The following is a 20,446-nucleotide window of genomic DNA, read 5'->3' on the forward strand; positions in this document are numbered from 1 at the left end:
TTGACATCCATGAATGCAATAGTTATGTGAACAAATAACTTAAACCGCTATTTAAAAAAGTTACATTCATTCAAACAGTGAGGTGGGGTAAGATGGGACATGTTCTCTTGTATCGTCCCATTTGGTAGCAAGTAAAGAATATTTATAGAAATATATAACCGCATCCTCACGACTCTAAGAAAAGAGCGTTGTTAATTATTTAAAACGCGATCAGGAAACATAGGATATTCTGTGTTAACCTTAATCATCTTGTCCCACAGTAATATCACACACTAAAACACAACAGCTTAACATTTTACTTAAATCTCAGCATTTCTTACGATTCTAATTCAACCACCACGTTTCGGGCGAGTTTCGCTTTGAAACATTCACTTTATTGATCCATTGACACGTCACAGACACATGTGTTGGCCCATTGTCTGTAAACGTAACAAACAATCTTGTATTGTTACGTCACTATTGCATAATAATGCGTTTTGCAGCAAAGACAAGACATATAAGAAACTTTCAAGCCAGAATTAGTTTAATGCAGTTTACCATTTATCGCGCTTATTTTATGGTTGGGGTAAGATGGCACAGGTAGGATGAGGTAAGGTGGTCCATGTATTTATTATATTTTCTTGTCTCATTTGGTAGCAAGCAAAACCTATTAATAGAATTGTATAACCATATCCTCACGACTCTAATGTAGCGTTGTCAATTGTTAAAAACATGATTAGGAAATATGGGACATATATGCCAACGCTATCCATCTTGCCCCACAGTAACATACAGACAGAATATTAGTTAGACTTAACATTCTTGAACAAGCAGTCGATGCGAATTGTTTAATTAAACTTTACGTCGCGTTTTTCACATTCAAGAAATTCATTTAGATCAACTACGTCACAGTACTTCGTAATAATTGATAATTGTGACGTACTGGGCGAATTTCGATCACCGGCCATGTTAGTTGTCACGTGGTCTGGACTCCAGGGATTCGGATCAATATTGAACCTGCAGTCGGGTGCCGGAGTAACTTTGTATTGGTTAGATAAGGCTGGTGTGGACGGTGCTGTATATGCTGTTATTATAGACGTGTACTTAGATATAGTGGGGCGGGAGAAAACGGGACACTTCTAGCACATATTATCTAAATATTTTGATCGCGTTTTAAACAATTAACAACGGTCTATGGGAATCGTGAAGATAGGGTTTTCTAATAGTAGTAAAACTTGGGTGCTATATATGCTGAAGGTGTATTTAAGTATATACAGTAACTACACATTGCATTAAATATAGGTTGCTGGTGTATTGTAATATAATGTTTTACTTAGACACCTTTTGGACTAGTATAGATATATTCAGATTCATTGCCGAGCTGTAAGAACCTCACTTTCACAGAATAAATAAGACGCCTTTATGTTAACTCAGCTCTATTGATAAGCATAACATACATATAGGTGTCTTATTAGATATAAGCTTCGTTGAGCATTTCTTGCTAGTTTCTGCAGTACGTGACTTATATTTGAGATATAATGGGCTAATGACGTCATACTGACGAAGAAGTGACGTCATACTGACGTAACAGTGACGTCATGGCGTCATCGTTATGCATGAGTACGTCACTGACAAACGTGTTCGTTCAACGAGTGACGGTTCTCGATATTATGGAGGTTATTACGTCAGAGACACGTCACAACACATGGACATACGTCATCGGGGTCACGTGGTCAGATACAAGAGAGCACAAGGTTCGTTAAAAGTTTTGCTAAATGTTTAGTGCTTTTTGTCGGGGGTTCCGGGACGTTTTTGAAGGAAATGCTAGGGTATAACAGGCCAACTTTGACCTAACTTTCAGGTTGCATGGCGTACCTCGCTGTAAGACCTCGCCCATATAGAAATGTATTGAACATGCGCCCAACTTCATTGCCCAGTCAACAATGAAATAAATACAACCACTTGAATATAAACACCTAACTTTCACCCGTGTTTTACAGATTCAACGAAACTACAACGAAATAACTCAGTTCTACAACTTGATCTACCGTTTGATCGCCAGCGATAAAAACGCAAAGCTGAGGTTTCTGAAAGATTTGCCGAAAGTCCCAGGTTAGTTGTGACTTTTAAATACATATTATTCTGATGCTGTTGGGGCCAGGCATGATATAATTGAGAAAACTTCTCCTTTGGCATAAAATTAAAACCAGCAATTTCTCTGTCTCTTTTATAATATATAACATTTCTATTCTATAGGGGTGAGGTCTTACAGCAAGGCACACCATGCTGGGACCTGAGATTTAGCCACAATAGTAGTTTCAAAGTTATACCACGTCTGATAGCAACATCAGAAGAAGACTAATATGTGTTTAACTTTAAAAGTTGTGCCCATTTCTCTAAGAGACGTTTTCAATCAAAACCTTTTACAGCGCGTGGTTTCTTTGATTGGAGTTCATTCAAACTAATGGTTCGAAACCAAGCAACCGTCGATTCCTTTCTACGAGTTCTCATCAAACTGCCTGCACAGGTTTGGTTAGATTGCAAACGTTATGTAACCTTAGGCGTTAAGTCAAGCCTTTACTTTAGGTTTAAATAAATACGTTTACGTTATACCCAGAATATAAAACAGTAGCGCATGCGTATATTTAGTACGCTGCTACCATTGTGAGAAACTGTATCCGTGGGTAAGACACAACAATTGCCCCAACCCAGACTAACTATCACAACTTCCATACGTGGTAACTAGTAAACAGGCACGAGGTTTACGAAACATAACACCCGTGGTATAACGACTGTCGTTGCCCCGTCATGCGAGGATAAGTTGCATTTATTCGTCAACCCCAGGTATCACGTCATCAGAGCGTCCTTGACTTTTTCGAGCTCCACGATTCCGACGCCTTAAATGACGTCACAAAACTGAACAATTATAAATCGAAGACGGTTCCTGGTGAGATTATTACGTTATAATTACTTATTATTACTTTAATTTAAATTCATTTGTTTAGACAAAAACAAGTGACTTAAATGTCAGGACGTAATTTAAAAATCACAACCGTTCGATATTTGTTTTTTTTTATTTTGTCTCTTCGGTCACTGTTACGACAAAGTTATAGCCAATATAAAAGAAAATCGGATTTTTAGCAGCCACGTTTTTTGTTATTGTTCACTAACAAAGTAACGTACATAGTAACTCGTAAGCGGGCACGAGGTGTATGAAACAGAACACCCGTGTTATAACGACTGTCGTTTTCCGGCCACGCGAGGATATATAAGTTACATTCATTCACATACATAATTTTATTTTTGTATTTTCAGAAACTCCGCCGCGAGAGGTCGCTGTTGATTCGTGTTTTGAAGAGCCATCCAATCAGAATCTTCGCAGAGTTGCCCCGCCCACTTTCCTTCCGGTTAAATCTTGCTTCGAACCTGATGACGTCATACCATCAAGCGGGTACCAGATAATGTTAGAAGACGTCACACCGTTCGAACTTTACGAGAATTACGAAAAACGTGGTTTCTACGTCACGCCGATGTCCGACTACTTTTGTGAAGATATTTTTGCCTCCGAGAATATAATAAAGAAACAAACGGAGGAGGAGCGATGGAGGAGGGAGTGTGAGGAAATTATTTCTCCTTATTCTCCGAACAAAGCTTATTTCCGATTGGTGCACGCTCTAGAAAACCAAGATTGTGACGTCATATTTTAGAATGTTACGTCATCTATTGCATATTCACGTCTTATATAAGATTGTGACGTCATATGTTCAACTCTTTAACTCTATGTTCCATTACCGCGATATTATTTTGTGACGTCACATAGTGCAATATTATGCTGCTGACCAAAATCTAGAAATTTAAAAATTCTTCAGAAAATTTGAAGCAACATATTTATTTTCACTGTGAATATTAGAAAATTTACTTTTCCTTTTGCTTTTTCATCCATTTCTTTGTTTAGTGGATTAAAAATTGCGCTATGAATACAAACGTGAATACATTTAAAGTTTAAACTATTCGTCCCCTTTATTTATAAGGTTTCTATGTCCGGTATATAAACTTGGGCTCGCAATTTTTTTCTTCATTCTGCATTATTCACCGTAGGTGTTTCACCACTTGCGTGTACAGTGTTATGCTACGCTGCTGTATAAGAACTGCAATCATGAAATCGTTTTATGCTGTACACATCGGGAAATCGCCAGGTGTTTACGATACGTGGCCTGAATGCCTGGCGCAAGTTTCTAAGTTTAAAGGCGCAAAATATAAAAAGTTTTCCAACAAAGACGAAGCGTCTTACTTCGCGCATACAGGAACCGAACTAAGCAAAGATAAATCCGATATTTTGGACATTTTTAAAGATGAATTGGCCGACAATTCTGCAAAAGAATCAAAGCCAAATAATATTCCACAAAGCTCAATTGTATCGCGCAAACGAAAAGTAAAACCCGATTCAAATTCTCGTTTTGGAAAAGTTCAAAAAACGAACGATCAGCCAACTAATGGTAAGTTTAAGTTATAAATAAACAAATATTTGTAAAATATATATGAAAAGTATATACTCGACCAATTCATCTAGTTTATGACCCAAGTAGCATTAAAATTGAATATAGCAGAAAAATACTTTCCTTGTATAAATTTACACTTTGCAGTTTGTAAATATTTTATAGCCTACCAAGATAAATTTGTTTTCGGGGTTTGTGTATCACACTACTGCTCCCCCCTCCCCCACTCAGTATTTATACAATTTTGTCACCCACTCATGTTGTATACCTTGTAGCAGATTCATCCGATGGTAGTTGCCCTGTTGTTTACACTGATGGTGCTTGCTCTAAAAATGGAAGGAAAGGAAGCAGAGCTGGGTAAGAGGGAGCTTTGATAATAACTATGTGTAGCAGGGTGGGGGGAAATGGGACAACTTTTTACTCTATTTTCTTCTCCCATTTGTAGTAAACAAAGAACATTAAATGAATTATAAAACCATATCCTCACAACTCCCATAGACCGTTGTTAATTGTTTAAACCAAGTTCAGGATATTTAAATATTATGAGCTATAAAAGTGTCTCATCTTCCCACACCCTACTATAATACCCCTGGTTAGTGTGACTCAAATACTCTACACAAGTATATTAGAAATTAGTGGTCAAGCTTATTAGTAGACTATATTTGCATGTGTAAGGTAAACTAAAGCCACCAGTTGACTGGTTTAAGCTTTAAATGCAGTCTTAGCTTTTGCTATGGCATTTTGCCAATATCATAATTGTGAAATACTATGAATGGCAAACAAAGTACAAAGAGAAGCATCAAAACTTCTTGGTTCCAATTTATAAAATATGATTCCTCTTTTCAAAATCCAATTACTTTGCACTAACCTTCAAACACCCATGTTCCATAGATATGGTGTGTGGTGGGGTGATGACCATAAACTGAACTTTTCAGCCAGACTCCCTGGTATCCCTACGAACCAAAGAGCTGAAATAGCAGCCGTGAACAAAGCTATAAAACAAGCCATTGATGTTGGTCATAAACAACTATTGGTAATTTTGCTGTTGCTATGCATAATGTAATGTTAGGTGTCCGGTAAATTGATGACATAATAATTGGACCAATAAAGTAAACATTCTTTGGTTTAACTAAACAAAAACATTTATTAGGCTGTGAAATTAGCCTAATATTATTAACCCCTGTCCCTCGGTCTAGATAGTATCACCCTGGCTGTTGGAGTAATGGTATAGCAATCAATTGGTAATAGACCTATAGCCCAGGGATAACAAGACACTAAAACTATAGAATGAATCTATGTTCTGCTAGCTCCTTGGGTGTTGGGAAAATAAAGCTACATCCCAGCCTACAGGTCTCCGGACATGCTACAGCCCGCACCCTTATAGAATATGTTATTACACTTTATAACCATGTGTGTTAACCCCCATTTAACCACAGATTCGAACAGATTCCAAATTTGTGATCGATTGTATAACGAAGTGGGTGCAAGGTTGGATTAGGAAAGGTTGGGTTAAGGCTGACGGGAAACCTGTAATTCATAAGGTTGAGTTTCAAGAAATGTTAAAAAACATGAAAAAAATAAACGTTAAATTTGAGCACGTTTTTGGCCATCGTGGTAACTATGGAAACGAAATGGCGGATAAGTTGGCCGTGCAGGGAGCGACAATGCCGTACTTACTGAACATTGGGTAAACTTTGGTATGTTTGATACTTTAGAAATTGTCTTTTCTGTTGAAATATTGTTTTGTTCTTACAATGTTAAAACTAAGTGTGATTAAGCTTCTGGCGATTTATTTTTTACTTTTTTCTACAATACTTATTTTCAATTTTTCAATTTGCTTTGTTAAGTGAAATGTTTTGCTGTTTGGTGAATTTTTCACAACTCTGTTATCGTATTTCTACTGTGCCGTTTTTTGCTCCTAATGTTGATGCTGCCATCACACAATTCCTATTCAGTGCTTCTTAACTTTAAACATTTGAAATTAAATTAATTTTTTTGGAAAGCATAAATGAATAACCAAGTTTTGGCTTTTTCATTTCAAAAAACTACATTTCAAACACTTTTCTTTACCTAAAATGATTGTTACAAAAATAATCAAAATAGTTTGTGAACAACTGTATTACGCAATCAAATGATGACCCAGGGATTTATAAGCACTGATATAATGTTACATCATGTTTTCATATTTTGTTGAAATACTATGACATGTCACTGCTTTATTTAACTAAATTCTTACAGGGTTACCACAGTAATATATAGCAGGTTACATGCTATGTTGGTTAGGTTTCTTAGAAAAAGTAAATTTTTAATTCATTCTGTTTCATTTATCCCAACAACAACAACAACAACAACAACAACAACATTACTGCATCTGCAAAGAATAAAAACAAGAAGCTTTTATTCCTTATCCAAAACTACAACACAGTGTATCAGCTGGTTTGATGCACAGCGCGTACAAAGCTTGCGAAAGGTAATTTCTGCTGTTATCTTGTTATTTAGTTTTAATGAATAGCATGGTGGGTTTTTAAAGGCCAAAACAAATGTTTTTATTTTTTACCAGGTGTATGAAACAGAACACTTGTATAGGCTGTGTTATAACGAATGTCACGCCATGTGAGAATGTAAGTTATATTCATTCAGCTAATGCACTTACAATTATATATTTTACTCCAGTGGTACTTGAATAAATCAAACCATCATGCATTCAAATAATCTTCATTAACAACAAACCATGACATCATATATTCCAGGCAAGCTTCTGGAACACAGATGACAATGACAATGATAATGTCATAATCAACAAACAACCCACCTTTCCCCCGAATCTTCATCACCGTGGTTACAAGGATCACCGCATCATGGTCGACTCAGCGCGTTTATTGAAAGTTTTACGACAAGCGTTCCAGCTGAGCGCACAGGAAGCGAAAAATTTGTTTTTCTCGACAAGTTTGAGGTTGAATCATGAAAGGGTGATAAAGAGGTCTACCAAGGTATGATGTGACAAAGTTGCTACCAATATGTGACTTTGGACAACAAACCGTAATCGTTTCAACCAAATGGTTCATTATGGATTGTTAAAATTATCAACCGACAACCATACAGATAAAAATGAGAATTCTATTTATTCATGTTTTTATTTAAAATCAATGCGCAGAATCATTACAACTAAATCTACCCTTTTGATTTGTGACCAAGTGTTATATGATAGGGTGGGGGGACACCTTTTCATATTATTTGCTTGTCCAATTTCTCAGCAAACAAAGAACATTCACAGAATTATAAAACCGTTTCGTCCCGACTCTAATAGACCGTAGTTAATTGATTAAAACACGGTCAGGATATTTAAATATTATCAGCTAAAGATGTCCCATATTACCCCCGCCCTACTATACACATTCCTATTCTAAACAACCATATTTCCACCAGGTGAAAACAGGAGACTTGGTTGATATTGTGCTAGAAGTCACTGAAGGTGAAGTAAAAGTTAAAAGAATTGAAATCATGGACGTTGAGAAAACTGACGATGCCAGGTTTTGCATTTGGGTTCGAAAATGGAGGTTTTTAAAACTTGAAAGAAAAAAGTGAATAATGGTTTCTAAATATGTTGTTGCATTCTTACTTTTAATAAAATGTAGGTACATTAGGGTGGGATGGGACACCTTCTAAGGATGCTTGTGTATTTTGTGCTAAAGGTGTCCCATATTTCCCCACCCCACCATGTGTTTTTAACTGTTAAGGCAGTGGTTCCCAAACTTTTTTTTCACCCGGCGCCACTTGAGCTATTCAAAATGTTTGCGGCGCACTTAGCCAAAGGTCTTAGAAATAAAAACGCATTTTTACAGTTTTATCGTGTATTTTAAGATTAGGCTCGTTTAAGCATATGAAACTTAGCATATGAAAAGTGTTGTACCACAGTCTGGACATGATTATTGCAAACCGAAAGAAATAATTGGCATTGTTACGTAATATACAAATCTACTGTACAGATAGAAATGCGAAAACAAACTTTTTAAATTTTATTATTGAACAAACACGTTGGATTTTTATATAAAACAACAATTTATATTGCAATAAAATATTAATACAAATCAATTATCTCGACCATGCTAAATTGGAAATGTTTCTGCAAATTTTCACGGCGCACTTGACGAGTTGCGTCGGCGCACTAGTGCGCCGCGGCGCCCACTTTGGGAACCGCGGTGTTAAGGCATGTTTTAACCAATGTCGTTTTGTCGTAATTGTTTTTTCTGCTATTTTAATATTCTAAAACCTTCGCTACCGTAATCGAAGAGACAAATAAAAGTTGTTGTTATTGTTATTATAATTACATTATCGATTTTGAGACAATAATTTCAACAAGAATGTTTTGGCAACACATCATTGTATGGGAAACAGAACTAATTATTGGAAATAACAGTTGATTATCCAGAATTATCAAGACAAATAAGCAAAACAAGTGCATTTATTGGAAAAGTAGCTACGTAGTTCTAGCTCTTTATAAACGATTGTCATCGCAACGGTTCGTTTTGTTCGTTAAACGCCTACAATGTTTGCAAAGTTAACAGTCTTCGTTCTTGTTCTGTTTTTCGTCGTACGTGAAGGTTGTTCGATTGCACGAACACGGAATACAGCAAGGTGTGTTATTGTTATGTGTGTATGCTGTTGATGCCACGCGTCTAATTGATGAATCTATAATACTGTGGGGTAAGATGGGATACCTATGGCTCTTAAAATCTACATTTCCTAGTGGTGTTTTTAACAATTAACAACGTTATTTTATAGTCGTGAGGATACGGTTATATATTCTGTAAATATTCTTTGTTTACTACCAAATCAGACGTGTGAAGAGAATGAGAACACGTCCCATCCTACTACAACTACATAGCCCTACTGTAACTTAAATGTCATCTCGTTGCGGGGAGACATCAGTCGTTATAACGCGGGTGTTCCGTTTCATTCACATCATGTCTGCTTACAAGTTACTATGGTTCAAAAACCACCTGCTCCACAGTTTACAATTAATTTATACAAAAAATATGTTTAATTCTTGATAAACCATTTCATCTGTTTAGTTACCTGTTCTGTGTTTTAATTCTTGCATTAACTTTAACCAGTCATAGAAGTTACAACATGAAGAACGACGACCTGGACAACATGTACGCTGAAATATTTGATCTTATTCGGAAAGATGTTAAAATGCTCAAACTTGACGTATAATCAATTCACAATAAAAATTTACAAAACCAAATAAATTAACTTTGATATTGTTTTGCGGGACCATGGAGTTAGTTTTAGATCGTAACAAAGCGCGTGGTGCTACAAGTTTTGTACTATAGTTTAAATACCCCTTGGTTGAAATAGAACAACAAGTGCACATGTGTTTCTAGCTTGCTGCAAAGTGTGTAAAAAGTCTTTAAAGTAACGGGTCTGAGTGGCAGTTAATCAGCAAAAAGAGCGTGTATTACTTAAGTACTGCAGAGAACGTTTTTATCAGAGGGCCACGATGTTTGCTGTTATAATTGCCGGTCGTTTGGTAAGTTGCTTAACGATGTTTGTTTTTCGTTTTAATAACTTTTGAGTTGTTTGTAACAGAATATACCCTGTTTTAATTAAACTGTTCAATGTGTTAAGTATGCTAGATGTTTTAGTTCTATGTTTAATGCACGTCTGGGTTCTGAGAGCTGAACTGAAGTAATTATAAGTAAATTCAGATAACAAAGCTATTAAAAACCATAACGCTGTTCCAGTAAACTTAAACTATTTATCAAGCTTCTGGTGCAGCGTTGCTATTATTGTAAACGTTATTTGTCTTTCGGACAAGATACTTAACTTAGTGTTGATGATTTCTCTCAAATGGCAGATGAAACGTCAGTTCTTTAAGATTACAAAACAAACAATTTCCAAAAGACCTTTATTGGCAAATCTGGCTTGAATCCCAGGTCCTCGAAAAAACCTTGCCCACTTAGAAATAAATTGCCAAAAGCTCTTTCGGATTTATGGTTTATATATAATTATACTATTTGCAGGTTCAAACTGATTTAAACGCAATTGACGAAACAAAGTTCATGTTTACGTTGATGGATCTCGACAATGTTAATCATATTGTGGTGTTCATGACGGGACAACAAGCTTTTCCAGAAGGTAAAAACTTATTATTTGTGGGGAATAATTGGTATGAGTTAAGTATCTTCTTTTCATGGTAAGAAATTGAGAAAATAAAAACAGAGACAGAGTAATATTTCTTGGGTTTCATTTCCTTGCTGCATTACTAGTCATAGTCCCAGCTATATTTTTATTCTGTTCAATTATATTAAAGCTAACCTGAGGGAAATGCAGTTCATATTACTTTAAAGCTTAGTTGACACCCATTTAACATAATATGATCAAACATAACACAGGTGTTGGAGGAGCTGTGTACATGAACTGGCCATCAAAGAACGGGGAATCGGGGTGGCAACTTATTGGGCACATCACAAACCAGAAACCATCGTCCATATTCAAAATATCTGGATTCCAGAAAGGTCCTCGATAACAAATAGGTTTACTTAAGTAATGATTTAGTTTATTTAATCTGTTGTGTAAAAGTATTTTTTTCAGACAATATTGATTATTTTTCATAGAATTTTAGTTTTTAGTGTACAATACAAGTTTTGCTACATCAGTTTATTTAAAAGTTTTGCGACATAAGTTAATTCGATTTGTTGTCCAAATTAACTTATAGGTTCAGCTCTAAGACATCCCTCTCTGTATATTTGTTCACTTATGCTGGATTACACAACAATAGCCATATACATAAAGTAAAACAGCCAATTTTTTTACACTTTATTTTAACTTTTTTGTTTTTACAGGCGCTTCAAATGAAAACATATTTTCTGACATGTCGTCGTTCCCTTCCCCTGAGCAACCACATCATGCACAGGTGAATAATATATCATTGTAAGAGTATTAACATAGTGGTACTATGCGGCGTTTGATGGATTTTAAACATCATTAGGCAATAATAAGTTTATAAGACAGTATGAATGAATGAATGAATGAATGAATGAATGAATGAATGAATGAATGAATGAATGAATGAATGAATGAATGAATGAATGAATGTAACACAGACCATTTGTACATTACTTAGTTACAATAAGAACCAAACTTTTTTAAATTTCAGAAATAGTTAGACACACATTCGTGTAAATCAAATCAAACTTATTGGTTGTAATATTTACTGATTAATGCAGTGTAGAATCTCTAGTGTAAACCTGCCTATCCTGCCATCATGGTGTTTTGTGACACTTTAAGCTGCATAGCAATAGACCAAAGTTGGGTCATTGAAACACAACATTACATTCCACTAATGCTAACAACATTCCCATCAGCTTGGAATCTCCCTTGAGCCTCTCACCCAGCTAGCCCAACAAGTCCCAGCCACCTCTGGATCCTCTGTTGAAGAAGGTCACACCTTTAATGACTTTGCCAACAAAATGATTCTCAGTTTTTACAACTTTGCTTCTTCATTCTCGACCTCAAAACAAGAGATTGCAGAAGCTGTGGTCACGGGAGTGAATGCTAGAAGCACCGTAACGGAACAGAACTTTATCCCGGTATCAGTGCTTGAAAACTGGTTGAAACAATTTCAGAACAAACTTTCAAGAGATGTTAACTTTTGGAAAAAGTGAATTATTTCTGCTCGTTTACATTTTTGTTAAGTGCAACCTGGAATCATTGGGGTAATATGTCAACTCTGGCCTAAATATCAGGCGTGTCCTGCTGTAGGGCCTCAACCTTGTAGAATAAAGAACTATTAATCATGCCTAAGATAAGTTCCATGATACATTACTAAGCACTAGTGTATGGAACCATAGAGAGTTCATTAGTTATTTGTTTAAAATTGCATTTTCTGTAAACCAAATTCGAAGCCAAAAAGTGAACAAAAAGTTTTTTCATGCTAAATTGTGTGTTATTTTACAGTTATTGCAGTTTTATATTTTAAGCAAGCAAATATATTTTCATGCGTTTATACCATTATCAAATTTCATACCATATTGTAAACACAGTACATTTTATGCAGTTAGCATGTTATTTTTATTCATTTTCAATGTCGTTTCAATTTAAATAGTGCTGTAACACGAAAAGAAATTTTCGCGAATTTTCAAATCAAACGTTCAACTCGTTTTAAAAACGCTCCCCGACGCTTTATCCACGCGTGAGTGAGTTCAAAAGTAATCATTGAAGCGCCGCTACGCAAATTCTGTTCCCGGGGTTACGAACGTAAAGTTCGCTCAAAATTCCAGCGTTCTTTGATAATTAAATCGCGTTACGCGCGGCACGACTTAAGGCTCGATTTTTCTTGCAGGTATTTAGTTTTAGTTCCTGTTCTGGGCAGTGCAGCTGCTAAAGAAATTGTTTTTTAATTTAATTTTTAGAAGAATTAAAGTCGATTAATATAGAATGACTTCATATAGAGTAAGTAATTATGTTAATTACTAATTAAATGATAATTAATGTTTGTAATTATTATTTTAGGCCGCTGATTCAAAACGTGAGGAGTTCCGAAAATATTTGGAAAAAGCCGGCGTGATTGATGCATTGACTAAAGGTAAAGATTGTGAACATTTAGTAATGCCTCAATAAAGTGATTAGTTATGTTTAAATGTGTAGTTAAAGTATTTTGCCTTTGAATAAATAATTATACCTTTAACGTGTGTGTTTTATGCTAAATTGGAAATAGTTCAACCTCTTCTAAAAGTTGTAATTAGTGATTAACTGAATCTAAAATGGTATATTATGTGACCTCTGACCTAATTACCACACGATATGACAACCCATATAATATGCACGAGTATATTGGTTGTGAAAGATTTTTGTTTTGGAGACTTTAATAAATAACATTTTGCCGAGAACTTTTCGCTATGTTTTGCTCACTTACCAGAATACATTTGGTTTTAAACCATTGTATATAGTAAGTTAACTGTTTTATACTTTTGCTAATTATGTTATAAACAATATTAATTGCATTACAGTGTTGGTGAATCTGTATGAAGAACCAGAAAAACCAAATAATGCTTTGGAGTATCCTTTCTAATATTAATCAATGTAATCTGTAATGTTAACATTACAATAGTGGTTTTCTTTCACTCATAAGAAATGTTTTTTTATTTAATACACAAATTACTCAATATAAATAATAGGTTTATATTATGCTAAAATCACCCAGTTTTTTTCACCAATTGTAATAAATATTCTAAATTTTGTTTGACAATGTAAACCAAGCAATAAGTTTATTTCTTTGTAAGATAAAAATTAGGATTTTAAATGTGCAAAGCGCACAACATACGTAGGAAAAAAAGACACTGCAGCTTTCCTAATAATTTTTTGTACACCCCCCCCTGTTTAAGTTCCTTAGCTTGAATATTAAAGGTTCTTAAACCACCATCTGAGTGGAGACGGACCTGAAACACCGGATGTTGAAGCTTTGAAGGTAGATGTGATTGAACTGAAGGCAAAGGTGTCGCAACTTACAGATGAAAATATTGAACTGAAGACCAGGGTGAGTTTATGTTGTTTTATAATGGCGTAGGCGTCAGGTTTTAAAAATTAAAATATGAGGTGACATTGTTAAAATACAGTTGAACTCATAGTTGTCAAACATAGGGAACCTCATTGATTAATGTGGTGTATGCAATATACTTTGGCTCTGCTTGTTTGTATAGACACCTAACAGCAGGGTAAATCTGGGGTGACATTGTTAAAATACAGTTACACTCATAGTTGTCAAACATAGGGAAACTCATTGATTAGTTTGGTGAATGCAATATACTTTGGCTCTGCTTGTTTGTAGAGACACCTAACAGCAGGGTAAAATCTGGGGTGACATTGTTAATATACAGTTACACTCATAGTTGTCAAACATAGGGAACCTCATTGAATAATGTGGTAAAGGAATTTCCTTTGCTCTGCCTATTTGTATAGACACCTAACAGCAGGGTAAAATCTGTTTTAGCTTTATAACTGGGGTGGTAAAACGTATGATGTCACCCTTGATAGAAAAGTCTAGATTAATTCATTTTTATCCGTGTGGGTGGGATTCTAGGACGCTCCATGGGACCTGGGATTTAGCCCAGAGTTGGCCCATAATCCAAAACTAAAAAATAAACAATAAACAATCTTTAAAATACGCTTTGATAAAAACTAATCACAGAAAAATAACAATTAGGAATGCAGGGTTTTGTAAGATTAGTATTTTGTAAAATATTGTAGAATGTGTAAAAACAGAACTGTTAAGTTAAACTGTAACCTATGCTTTACTATATGGGTGTTGAACAAACGAATGACGTGATTTCCTGAATATAAAATACTCCTACAAGTTGTGGCAAATATATATGACAAAGGGCCTATATATGATGAATAGCTTTGATCTTTCTATTCTTATAACACCAAATTCCCATAAATACAAAAATAGTGATGCAGTCATAAAAACAAGGCTTGTTTATGTAGAGCAAACAACAGCAGATGAATAAATATTGACGTCGTAAATATTATTTCCCAATGAAAGTCTGTCGTAGGTTTCACTTAGTCTTTCGCTTAATGTTCGTAACTATTGAAATTGTAGTCTGGTCTTTGCCTCACCTATCTAACTTATTTACTTCACTCTATCTTTGTAAATATTGATAGCAGCTTTTCTTTATCTTAATCTAGTTTTGTTAAACCAAAGTCCTAACAAAACAAAGCTGTTACAACTTTATTTTAAACCTATCTTTCTGCCTCTGATTAAGGCTGCTTTTATCAGGATAAATAAATATGGAAAATATAATAAAAACTATTTTATATAAATAGTTTTTATTATATTTTATATTTATATATACAGCTATTTTTAAGTAAACTAAAAATAGGTGTTAAAATTGTTATATTTTAGTTCTGACATCTTTTTCTTTGATCAGAATAAATAAGACATAAACACTTGACTCTTCAAATTACATGATTTTGAAGCGTGATAAAAGTATTATAATTGTTATCTTTAAATTAGTGGCTTATATATTTGTGTCCGCCCACATTTTGTATTTAAATACTTGTGTATGTAAATAGTTGAGTAAAGCAGAATTAGAATGTTTATTTAAATCAATATCCCTTACTTCTGTTTGATTGCCACCTTGGGTGTTTAAACTATTAGTTTGTCGACTACAATATAGTAATTTAAATCTCATTTTATCTTTTTGATTAAAACTCCTGGCTAAACATTAAGATTTCAATCGTGTTTGTTTTCCAAGATATTTGTAAAAATTAGCTGTTACTATTTTTGGTACCAACGTACAATTAATTGTTGCGTTTAATATTGGTTTAAAAAAAGTTGAATAACTTATATTAATGCTTCCTTTTGTTAGAGTAGTTTTTACCAATGTATGATTAATTGTTGTTGTTTAATATTGGCTTGAAAAAGTCCCCGATTGTAAATTTTACGAGTTTTGGTTAATATGATTACTAATGTCACAGCAAGGTCATTGGTTGTGTAACAATACATACAACAATCGCTAATATACTAACACATGGCAACAATGTTATGCATACACAGGTACAAGCGATTAAAGTGAGATAATCAGCTATGGTGTGTTGGGTAAATAAGGTTACAACATATACTGACTAACTTGTGGTCAAGTGGTTTAAGCCGTCTGGCTCAAAGTCTTATTAATACTTAACGTTTATTCGCTTCATAAATCATAGACTTACTGGAAACCAATATAGTTGCGTGCTTGGTGGAATTGTTTTTCAGTAAATTGTCGTAAATATTGAAGGTTTAAACTTCTTATCTTTTAAAACGTGCTTTTTGCCATTTAACAGTTGTTCGCTATTTGTTTTGGCTTGGCTGTTTGCTACATTGGTTGTTTTTCTGCATTGCCAACAATTTGGTCAAACCTTTATTTGACCACTTGGTTGGAGCAATTGCTGTTAAGTGTCCTGGCCAAAGACACATGCCCCCAGTGGTGGCAGCGTCAAGTCTTGAACCACTTATCCTCTGACCTCTGGTCTTATGGACTAATGAAGGAGTAATTAACTTTAAGCTTGTGTAATTGTCAATAGATGTTTCGTTCTTATTGTTGCAAATGTTTTTAAGTATTGGTAGTAACTTGTGTTTCTTGTTTGAATGCATTTACTTTGTTTTGTAGTGTTTGCTGTTTGTCAAATACCCAAAGTTGTGTTTAAATTAATAAACCATCCGTGTTAAGATGTCGTTGCCCTGCTATGCAAGGATAAATAGGTTACATTCATTCAGATATCTATTTGTAAGTGTCGTTTATTCTTTACAGCAATTACCTGGATGAATATGAATAAGAAGTGCAGCTTTAGATTTAGACTTCACTTTATATAACATATTGTTTTGTTAATTTTAATCTTTTGTTTTATATTTTCAGCTTGAGAAATACGAGCCTTCAGTTGCACAGGATGACACAGCGGAGTAAAATGTTTCTGCGAGTTTTATGTTTATGTAAAGTCTTTCAAATGAAGTCAATTTTTACGTCACTACTTATATTCTATTGCGGTTTTATGAAACTTAAAATTCGAATATCTTTTACAATTCTGATAGGAAAGGTAAATGCATTACTGTATAAGTGATTGTACATACACTTATTGTTTTTCTACCTTTTGTTTCAAACCAATGTTAAAAATTGCTTTGATTTAAATTTTAAGAGGCCCATGTTAAAAATGAATTTTATATTTCGACGGCCGTTTTACTGCTGTCAATTTTAATGGACAATTTTATTGCGTTTGTAAATTGGCTTCCAAAATTTGAAGATACGCAAAGTTTCTATAGTTTATATAAATGGGAATTGGTTTATTGTTTCGTGTGTGGTGTTCTTACGTTATCGTCATTTTTTAAATAAACTGGTAAAGTGTAACCTCCAGCCTGAGGCAGAGTTTCAATGATGGTCAGATCAATTCAATCCAGATTTAATTTTAGCTGCGTCGTGAGGCCGCTGATTCCTAAATTACAACTCTTGCAGTTAAATCTTTGAGTGCTGGTGCGGCGGTTTCGAAGCCAGATATTTTAATTTACGTTCTTCATCCGAATTGCTTTCGCTGTCTTATCGATTCGTTGACTTCGTGGAAAGCGCTTTCATCGATTGAATTAAATCGTTTCTAGTTTTCTTAATTTAAAACACGAAAACCAATTAAACACCTGCGCGTAAACTATTTTAATAGATACGAATTTGTGCAAATCATGACTTCGTTGGTGTTTTTTTGGTTTGGAAACGCGTGTGGTAATGTGTCTAATGCGCCTATGTTATAAGTGCTATAACCCGACAGCGAGCATAAGGTAAATGAATCTGGCTGACAAATGTTATAGAACAGGTTCGGATCTGGCTTTAACGGGCGAACTTTCGGTTGAATCCCAGCTCTCTCGCTAAAGAACTTAACATTTTGTGTGGTAAAGCCGCTAGGTGGTACCAGAGAGTTATAGGTCAATACGTGACGTACATACGATTCTATGTCAGCCAACTCTGGTATAGTAGGGTGGGGGAAGATGGGACAACTTTTCTTTCTATTTCATCGTCCCGTTTGGTAGTAAACATAGAACATTTAAAGAATTATAACTAAAGGTGTCCCATTTTCCCTCAAACCACTCTACTCTTTATGTGGACCCCTTAACCGTATAAAACTTAACACACGTTCTAAGCAGCGTAGGCACTTTTCAAATCCCTATCGAAATCTGTCCCATAATATCTCACTCTTAAAAGTTCTGTTTTTACAATAATATTTTACAAGTGGCGAATATAAAAGCAACAATATTATTACAATAGAAAAATAATTGATATCGTAGTGTGGGGTAAGATGGATATACCTTTGGCACGTATTATCCCAGATTTCCTAATCGTGTATTATCTATTAACGCTCTAATATAGTTGTAAAGATACGGATCTATAATTCTGTACATATTTTTTGTTTACTACCAAGTGGGACGATAATATAGAATAAAAACATGTCCCATCTTACCCCAAGCTACAATATTTAAAAAATGTACAATTTTTACAAGTTTTAAATCGCGTAAAACTGGGTGTTCAGTTCCGATTGGGTCTTGCTGATCTGAGTCGTGACGTCACTCGTGGAATTCCCTTGTGACGTCACAAGCTCAGGATTAAAGGCGAGAATTAGGAAGTAGAATACCACGAGTAGCATAACTGCAACTGCAGTACCAAGGACGACACATTTGTAGGCGAAGTCGGAGCATTCGTTCTCGCTATCTTCCTCTTCGTCAATATCGTCGTAAAAATTCGACTTTTTCGCGTCGCATTCTTCCTCGATTATGACGTCATCGACACGGCTTGTATCCGTCACAATGATAGCGGGGGTTCCCCGGAAAACTTGTTTTTCGTTCCAGGACACTGTCTTCTTCTGCAATATAACGTGGAGCCTTTTTTCCGCCGGTTTCTTGTCATTCTTCCTTCTTGGCGGAGGTGTCTCGAATCTCTCGTTGCTCAGTCGTTCCACGTCATCCTCAATCGTAATATCCGGTTTGTAAATACGCGCGATCAACGCTTTCAAAACGCTATTCGCTCGTGACGTAACAGGTACGTCGGTATATTCCGCTACCATGACGTCACTTAGTAAGAAAATAAATCTGCAACGTAAAGCAAAAAGTTGTCATAGTTCAGTCGCATCATCACATTGTTGTAACTTATGACGTCACAAACGTATATGTTGTAAAGTATTCAAAAGCGATTTTGGTCACGCTCATACTTAGAAGTTCTCATGTCCTAGAACCACTACAACTATGGCAGCAGCATTATAAATTCATAATTATATAGTAGGGTGGAGGAAGATGGGAACATATAATCAAATATCCTGATCGTGGTTTAAACAATTAACAACGGTCTATAGGAGTCTTGAGGATACGGTTTTATATTTATTTGAATGTTCTCTGTTAACTACCAAAAAGAAAGAGAAAATGGATTAAAAAGATGCCCCATCGTCCCCCACCCTATACTATATTGTAATAAAGATTTTTGATTCTTAATGTCCTAACCTCTACGGTAAAAGTAACTTCTCTGCATTTGAAACCCTATATGTTTGGTTAGACTGTCTGCACTCAGTTATGTATAGAATGCATTCTTCCTTTACTATAATAAATTAAACTTAGCACGTAGACAAAGCTGTTAACAGAACAACAACACTCCCACTCGTAAAATCCCAGCTGTTTTTGGTTCACGGCCAATTTTGGTCTCAACGTTTTTGCTCCTAAACATAAAGAACCCCCGCTGTTACATTGTGATATTTGTGCACTTGTGTTGTAGTTCAAACTTCTTTGTTTATAATTAAATGATTTTCGTGTTTACGCCAAAACGTATAACCTGTTTTATCGCCATTTTAGGCATTAACTCGGTGTCCCATCAAGCCCCCCCCCACTATACATATTTTAAACCGCGCCAACATGTGATAAGTTCCTGTATTTCGTTTCTACCAGCCCCTATATATGTGGAAATTCTTAAATGGATTTTTTATGTAAGAATGTCTGGTTCTAAAGTTAACTAGAAAAGCTGACTAGTTTTACTGCTAAGTGCGTCTTTAAAACCATCCAACTCAAAGTACTGTACATTTTATAAACGTACCTATATAGTCCACCTTTATGTTCAATATACATACGGTTAAATACACATGGACCTTACGTTTTACAAAGAACTATTCGTCCGTGTGCATTCGCCTTTCACACAACAGCTACAATACAAACCACATTTCGATACCAAACACCTCAAAATCAATACGACACACACGTCTACAATATATAGTGTTATAAATAACTAAAATTTAGGCAAAGTTACGTCATATGCTGTCTATGTTTACTAGGTTGGGGTAAAATGGCCCATGTTTTCATTCTCTTTTATTTTCCCATTTGGTTAACAAAGAATATTTATAGAATTGTATAACCGCGTCCTCACAACTCTAAAAGAGCTTTGTTAAATTTTTAGAACAAGATTGGGAAGCATGGA

The 20,446-nt window shown here is 35.1% G+C and overlaps 4 protein-coding genes and 1 long non-coding RNA gene across 8 annotated transcripts; all 5 read left to right on the top strand.

The window, feature by feature from the left end:
• Positions 1–719: 719 nt before the first annotated feature.
• LOC100175037 (ribonuclease H1-like) lies at positions 720–6,712 on the top strand. 4 transcript variants are annotated; one of them, XR_003396424.1, is made up of 8 exons: positions 720–1,733; positions 1,980–2,091; positions 2,409–2,506; positions 2,824–2,926; positions 3,295–4,475; positions 4,751–4,832; positions 5,367–5,508; positions 5,912–5,965. XR_003396424.1 is itself a non-coding variant. In XM_009862242.3 (4 exons), the coding sequence occupies exons 1-4, from the start codon at positions 4,106–4,108 to the stop codon at positions 6,164–6,166; spliced, it is 846 nt and encodes a 281-aa protein (XP_009860544.1). In that variant the 5' UTR covers positions 4,038–4,105; the 3' UTR covers positions 6,167–6,712. The 4 variants fall into 4 exon arrangements, 2 of the variants coding, with proteins under 2 accessions (XP_009860544.1, XP_002128178.1); XR_003396425.1 differs by lacking the exons at positions 5,367–5,508; positions 5,912–5,965 and having other exon boundaries at positions 4,754–4,808; XM_009862242.3 differs by lacking the exons at positions 720–1,733; positions 1,980–2,091; positions 2,409–2,506; positions 2,824–2,926 and having other exon boundaries at positions 4,038–4,475; positions 4,754–4,832; positions 5,912–6,712.
• A 5-nt stretch (positions 6,713–6,717) lies between these two features.
• LOC100177373 lies at positions 6,718–8,867 on the top strand. Its single transcript, XM_018814404.2, has 4 exons — positions 6,718–6,945; positions 7,226–7,465; positions 7,902–8,212; positions 8,683–8,867. Exons 1-3 carry the CDS (start codon positions 6,748–6,750, stop codon positions 8,058–8,060), a joined length of 597 nt encoding a protein of 198 aa, XP_018669949.1. The 5' UTR covers positions 6,718–6,747; the 3' UTR covers positions 8,061–8,212; positions 8,683–8,867.
• A 228-nt stretch (positions 8,868–9,095) lies between these two features.
• Positions 9,096–9,723, top strand: LOC113474746. The gene is made up of 2 exons (XR_003396431.1): positions 9,096–9,179; positions 9,590–9,723. It is a non-coding gene; the product is annotated as an uncharacterized LOC113474746 (long non-coding RNA).
• A 109-nt stretch (positions 9,724–9,832) lies between these two features.
• LOC100178100 (protein Hikeshi) lies at positions 9,833–12,628 on the top strand. The gene is made up of 5 exons (XM_026837074.1): positions 9,833–10,008; positions 10,502–10,616; positions 10,874–10,996; positions 11,324–11,394; positions 11,846–12,628. The coding sequence occupies exons 1-5, from the start codon at positions 9,979–9,981 to the stop codon at positions 12,143–12,145; spliced, it is 639 nt and encodes a 212-aa protein (XP_026692875.1). The 5' UTR covers positions 9,833–9,978; the 3' UTR covers positions 12,146–12,628.
• A 160-nt stretch (positions 12,629–12,788) lies between these two features.
• On the top strand, positions 12,789–17,365 carry LOC100180468 (c-Myc-binding protein). The gene is made up of 5 exons (XM_002127869.4): positions 12,789–12,932; positions 12,993–13,065; positions 13,490–13,538; positions 13,887–14,016; positions 16,874–17,365. The coding sequence occupies exons 1-5, from the start codon at positions 12,918–12,920 to the stop codon at positions 16,919–16,921; spliced, it is 315 nt and encodes a 104-aa protein (XP_002127905.1). The 5' UTR covers positions 12,789–12,917; the 3' UTR covers positions 16,922–17,365.
• The last annotated feature ends 3,081 nt before the right edge of the window (positions 17,366–20,446 follow it).

Source organism: Ciona intestinalis, chromosome 12 (genome assembly GCF_000224145.3).
Source record: "Ciona intestinalis chromosome 12, KH, whole genome shotgun sequence".
NCBI lineage: Eukaryota > Metazoa > Chordata > Ascidiacea > Phlebobranchia > Cionidae > Ciona > Ciona intestinalis.

Bases quoted from the DNA above. Each gene is read 5' to 3' on its own strand.
- LOC100175037 (XM_002128142.5), top strand. From the start codon at position 4,106: ATGCTACGCTGCTGTATAAGAACTGCAATCATGAAATCGTTTTATGCT. The intron at 4,476-4,750 runs GTAAGTTTAAGT...TATACCTTGTAG, and splicing joins GAACGATCAGCCAACTAATG to CAGATTCATCCGATGGTAGT. The intron at 5,509-5,911 runs GTAATTTTGCTG...ATTTAACCACAG, and splicing joins TTGGTCATAAACAACTATTG to ATTCGAACAGATTCCAAATT.
- LOC100177373 (XM_018814404.2), top strand. From the start codon at position 6,748: ATGTTGGTTAGGTTTCTTAGAAAAAGTAAATTTTTAATTCATTCTGTT. The intron at 6,946-7,225 runs GTAATTTCTGCT...CATATATTCCAG, and splicing joins GCGTACAAAGCTTGCGAAAG to GCAAGCTTCTGGAACACAGA. The intron at 7,466-7,901 runs GTATGATGTGAC...TATTTCCACCAG, and splicing joins TGATAAAGAGGTCTACCAAG to GTGAAAACAGGAGACTTGGT.
- LOC100178100 (XM_026837074.1), top strand. From the start codon at position 9,979: ATGTTTGCTGTTATAATTGCCGGTCGTTTG. The intron at 10,009-10,501 runs GTAAGTTGCTTA...TACTATTTGCAG, and splicing joins TTATAATTGCCGGTCGTTTG to GTTCAAACTGATTTAAACGC. The intron at 10,617-10,873 runs GTAAAAACTTAT...AACATAACACAG, and splicing joins ACAACAAGCTTTTCCAGAAG to GTGTTGGAGGAGCTGTGTAC.
- LOC100180468 (XM_002127869.4), top strand. The intron at 13,066-13,489 runs GTAAAGATTGTG...ATTGCATTACAG, and splicing joins GATTGATGCATTGACTAAAG to TGTTGGTGAATCTGTATGAA. The intron at 13,539-13,886 runs GTATCCTTTCTA...TGAATATTAAAG, and splicing joins AAACCAAATAATGCTTTGGA to GTTCTTAAACCACCATCTGA.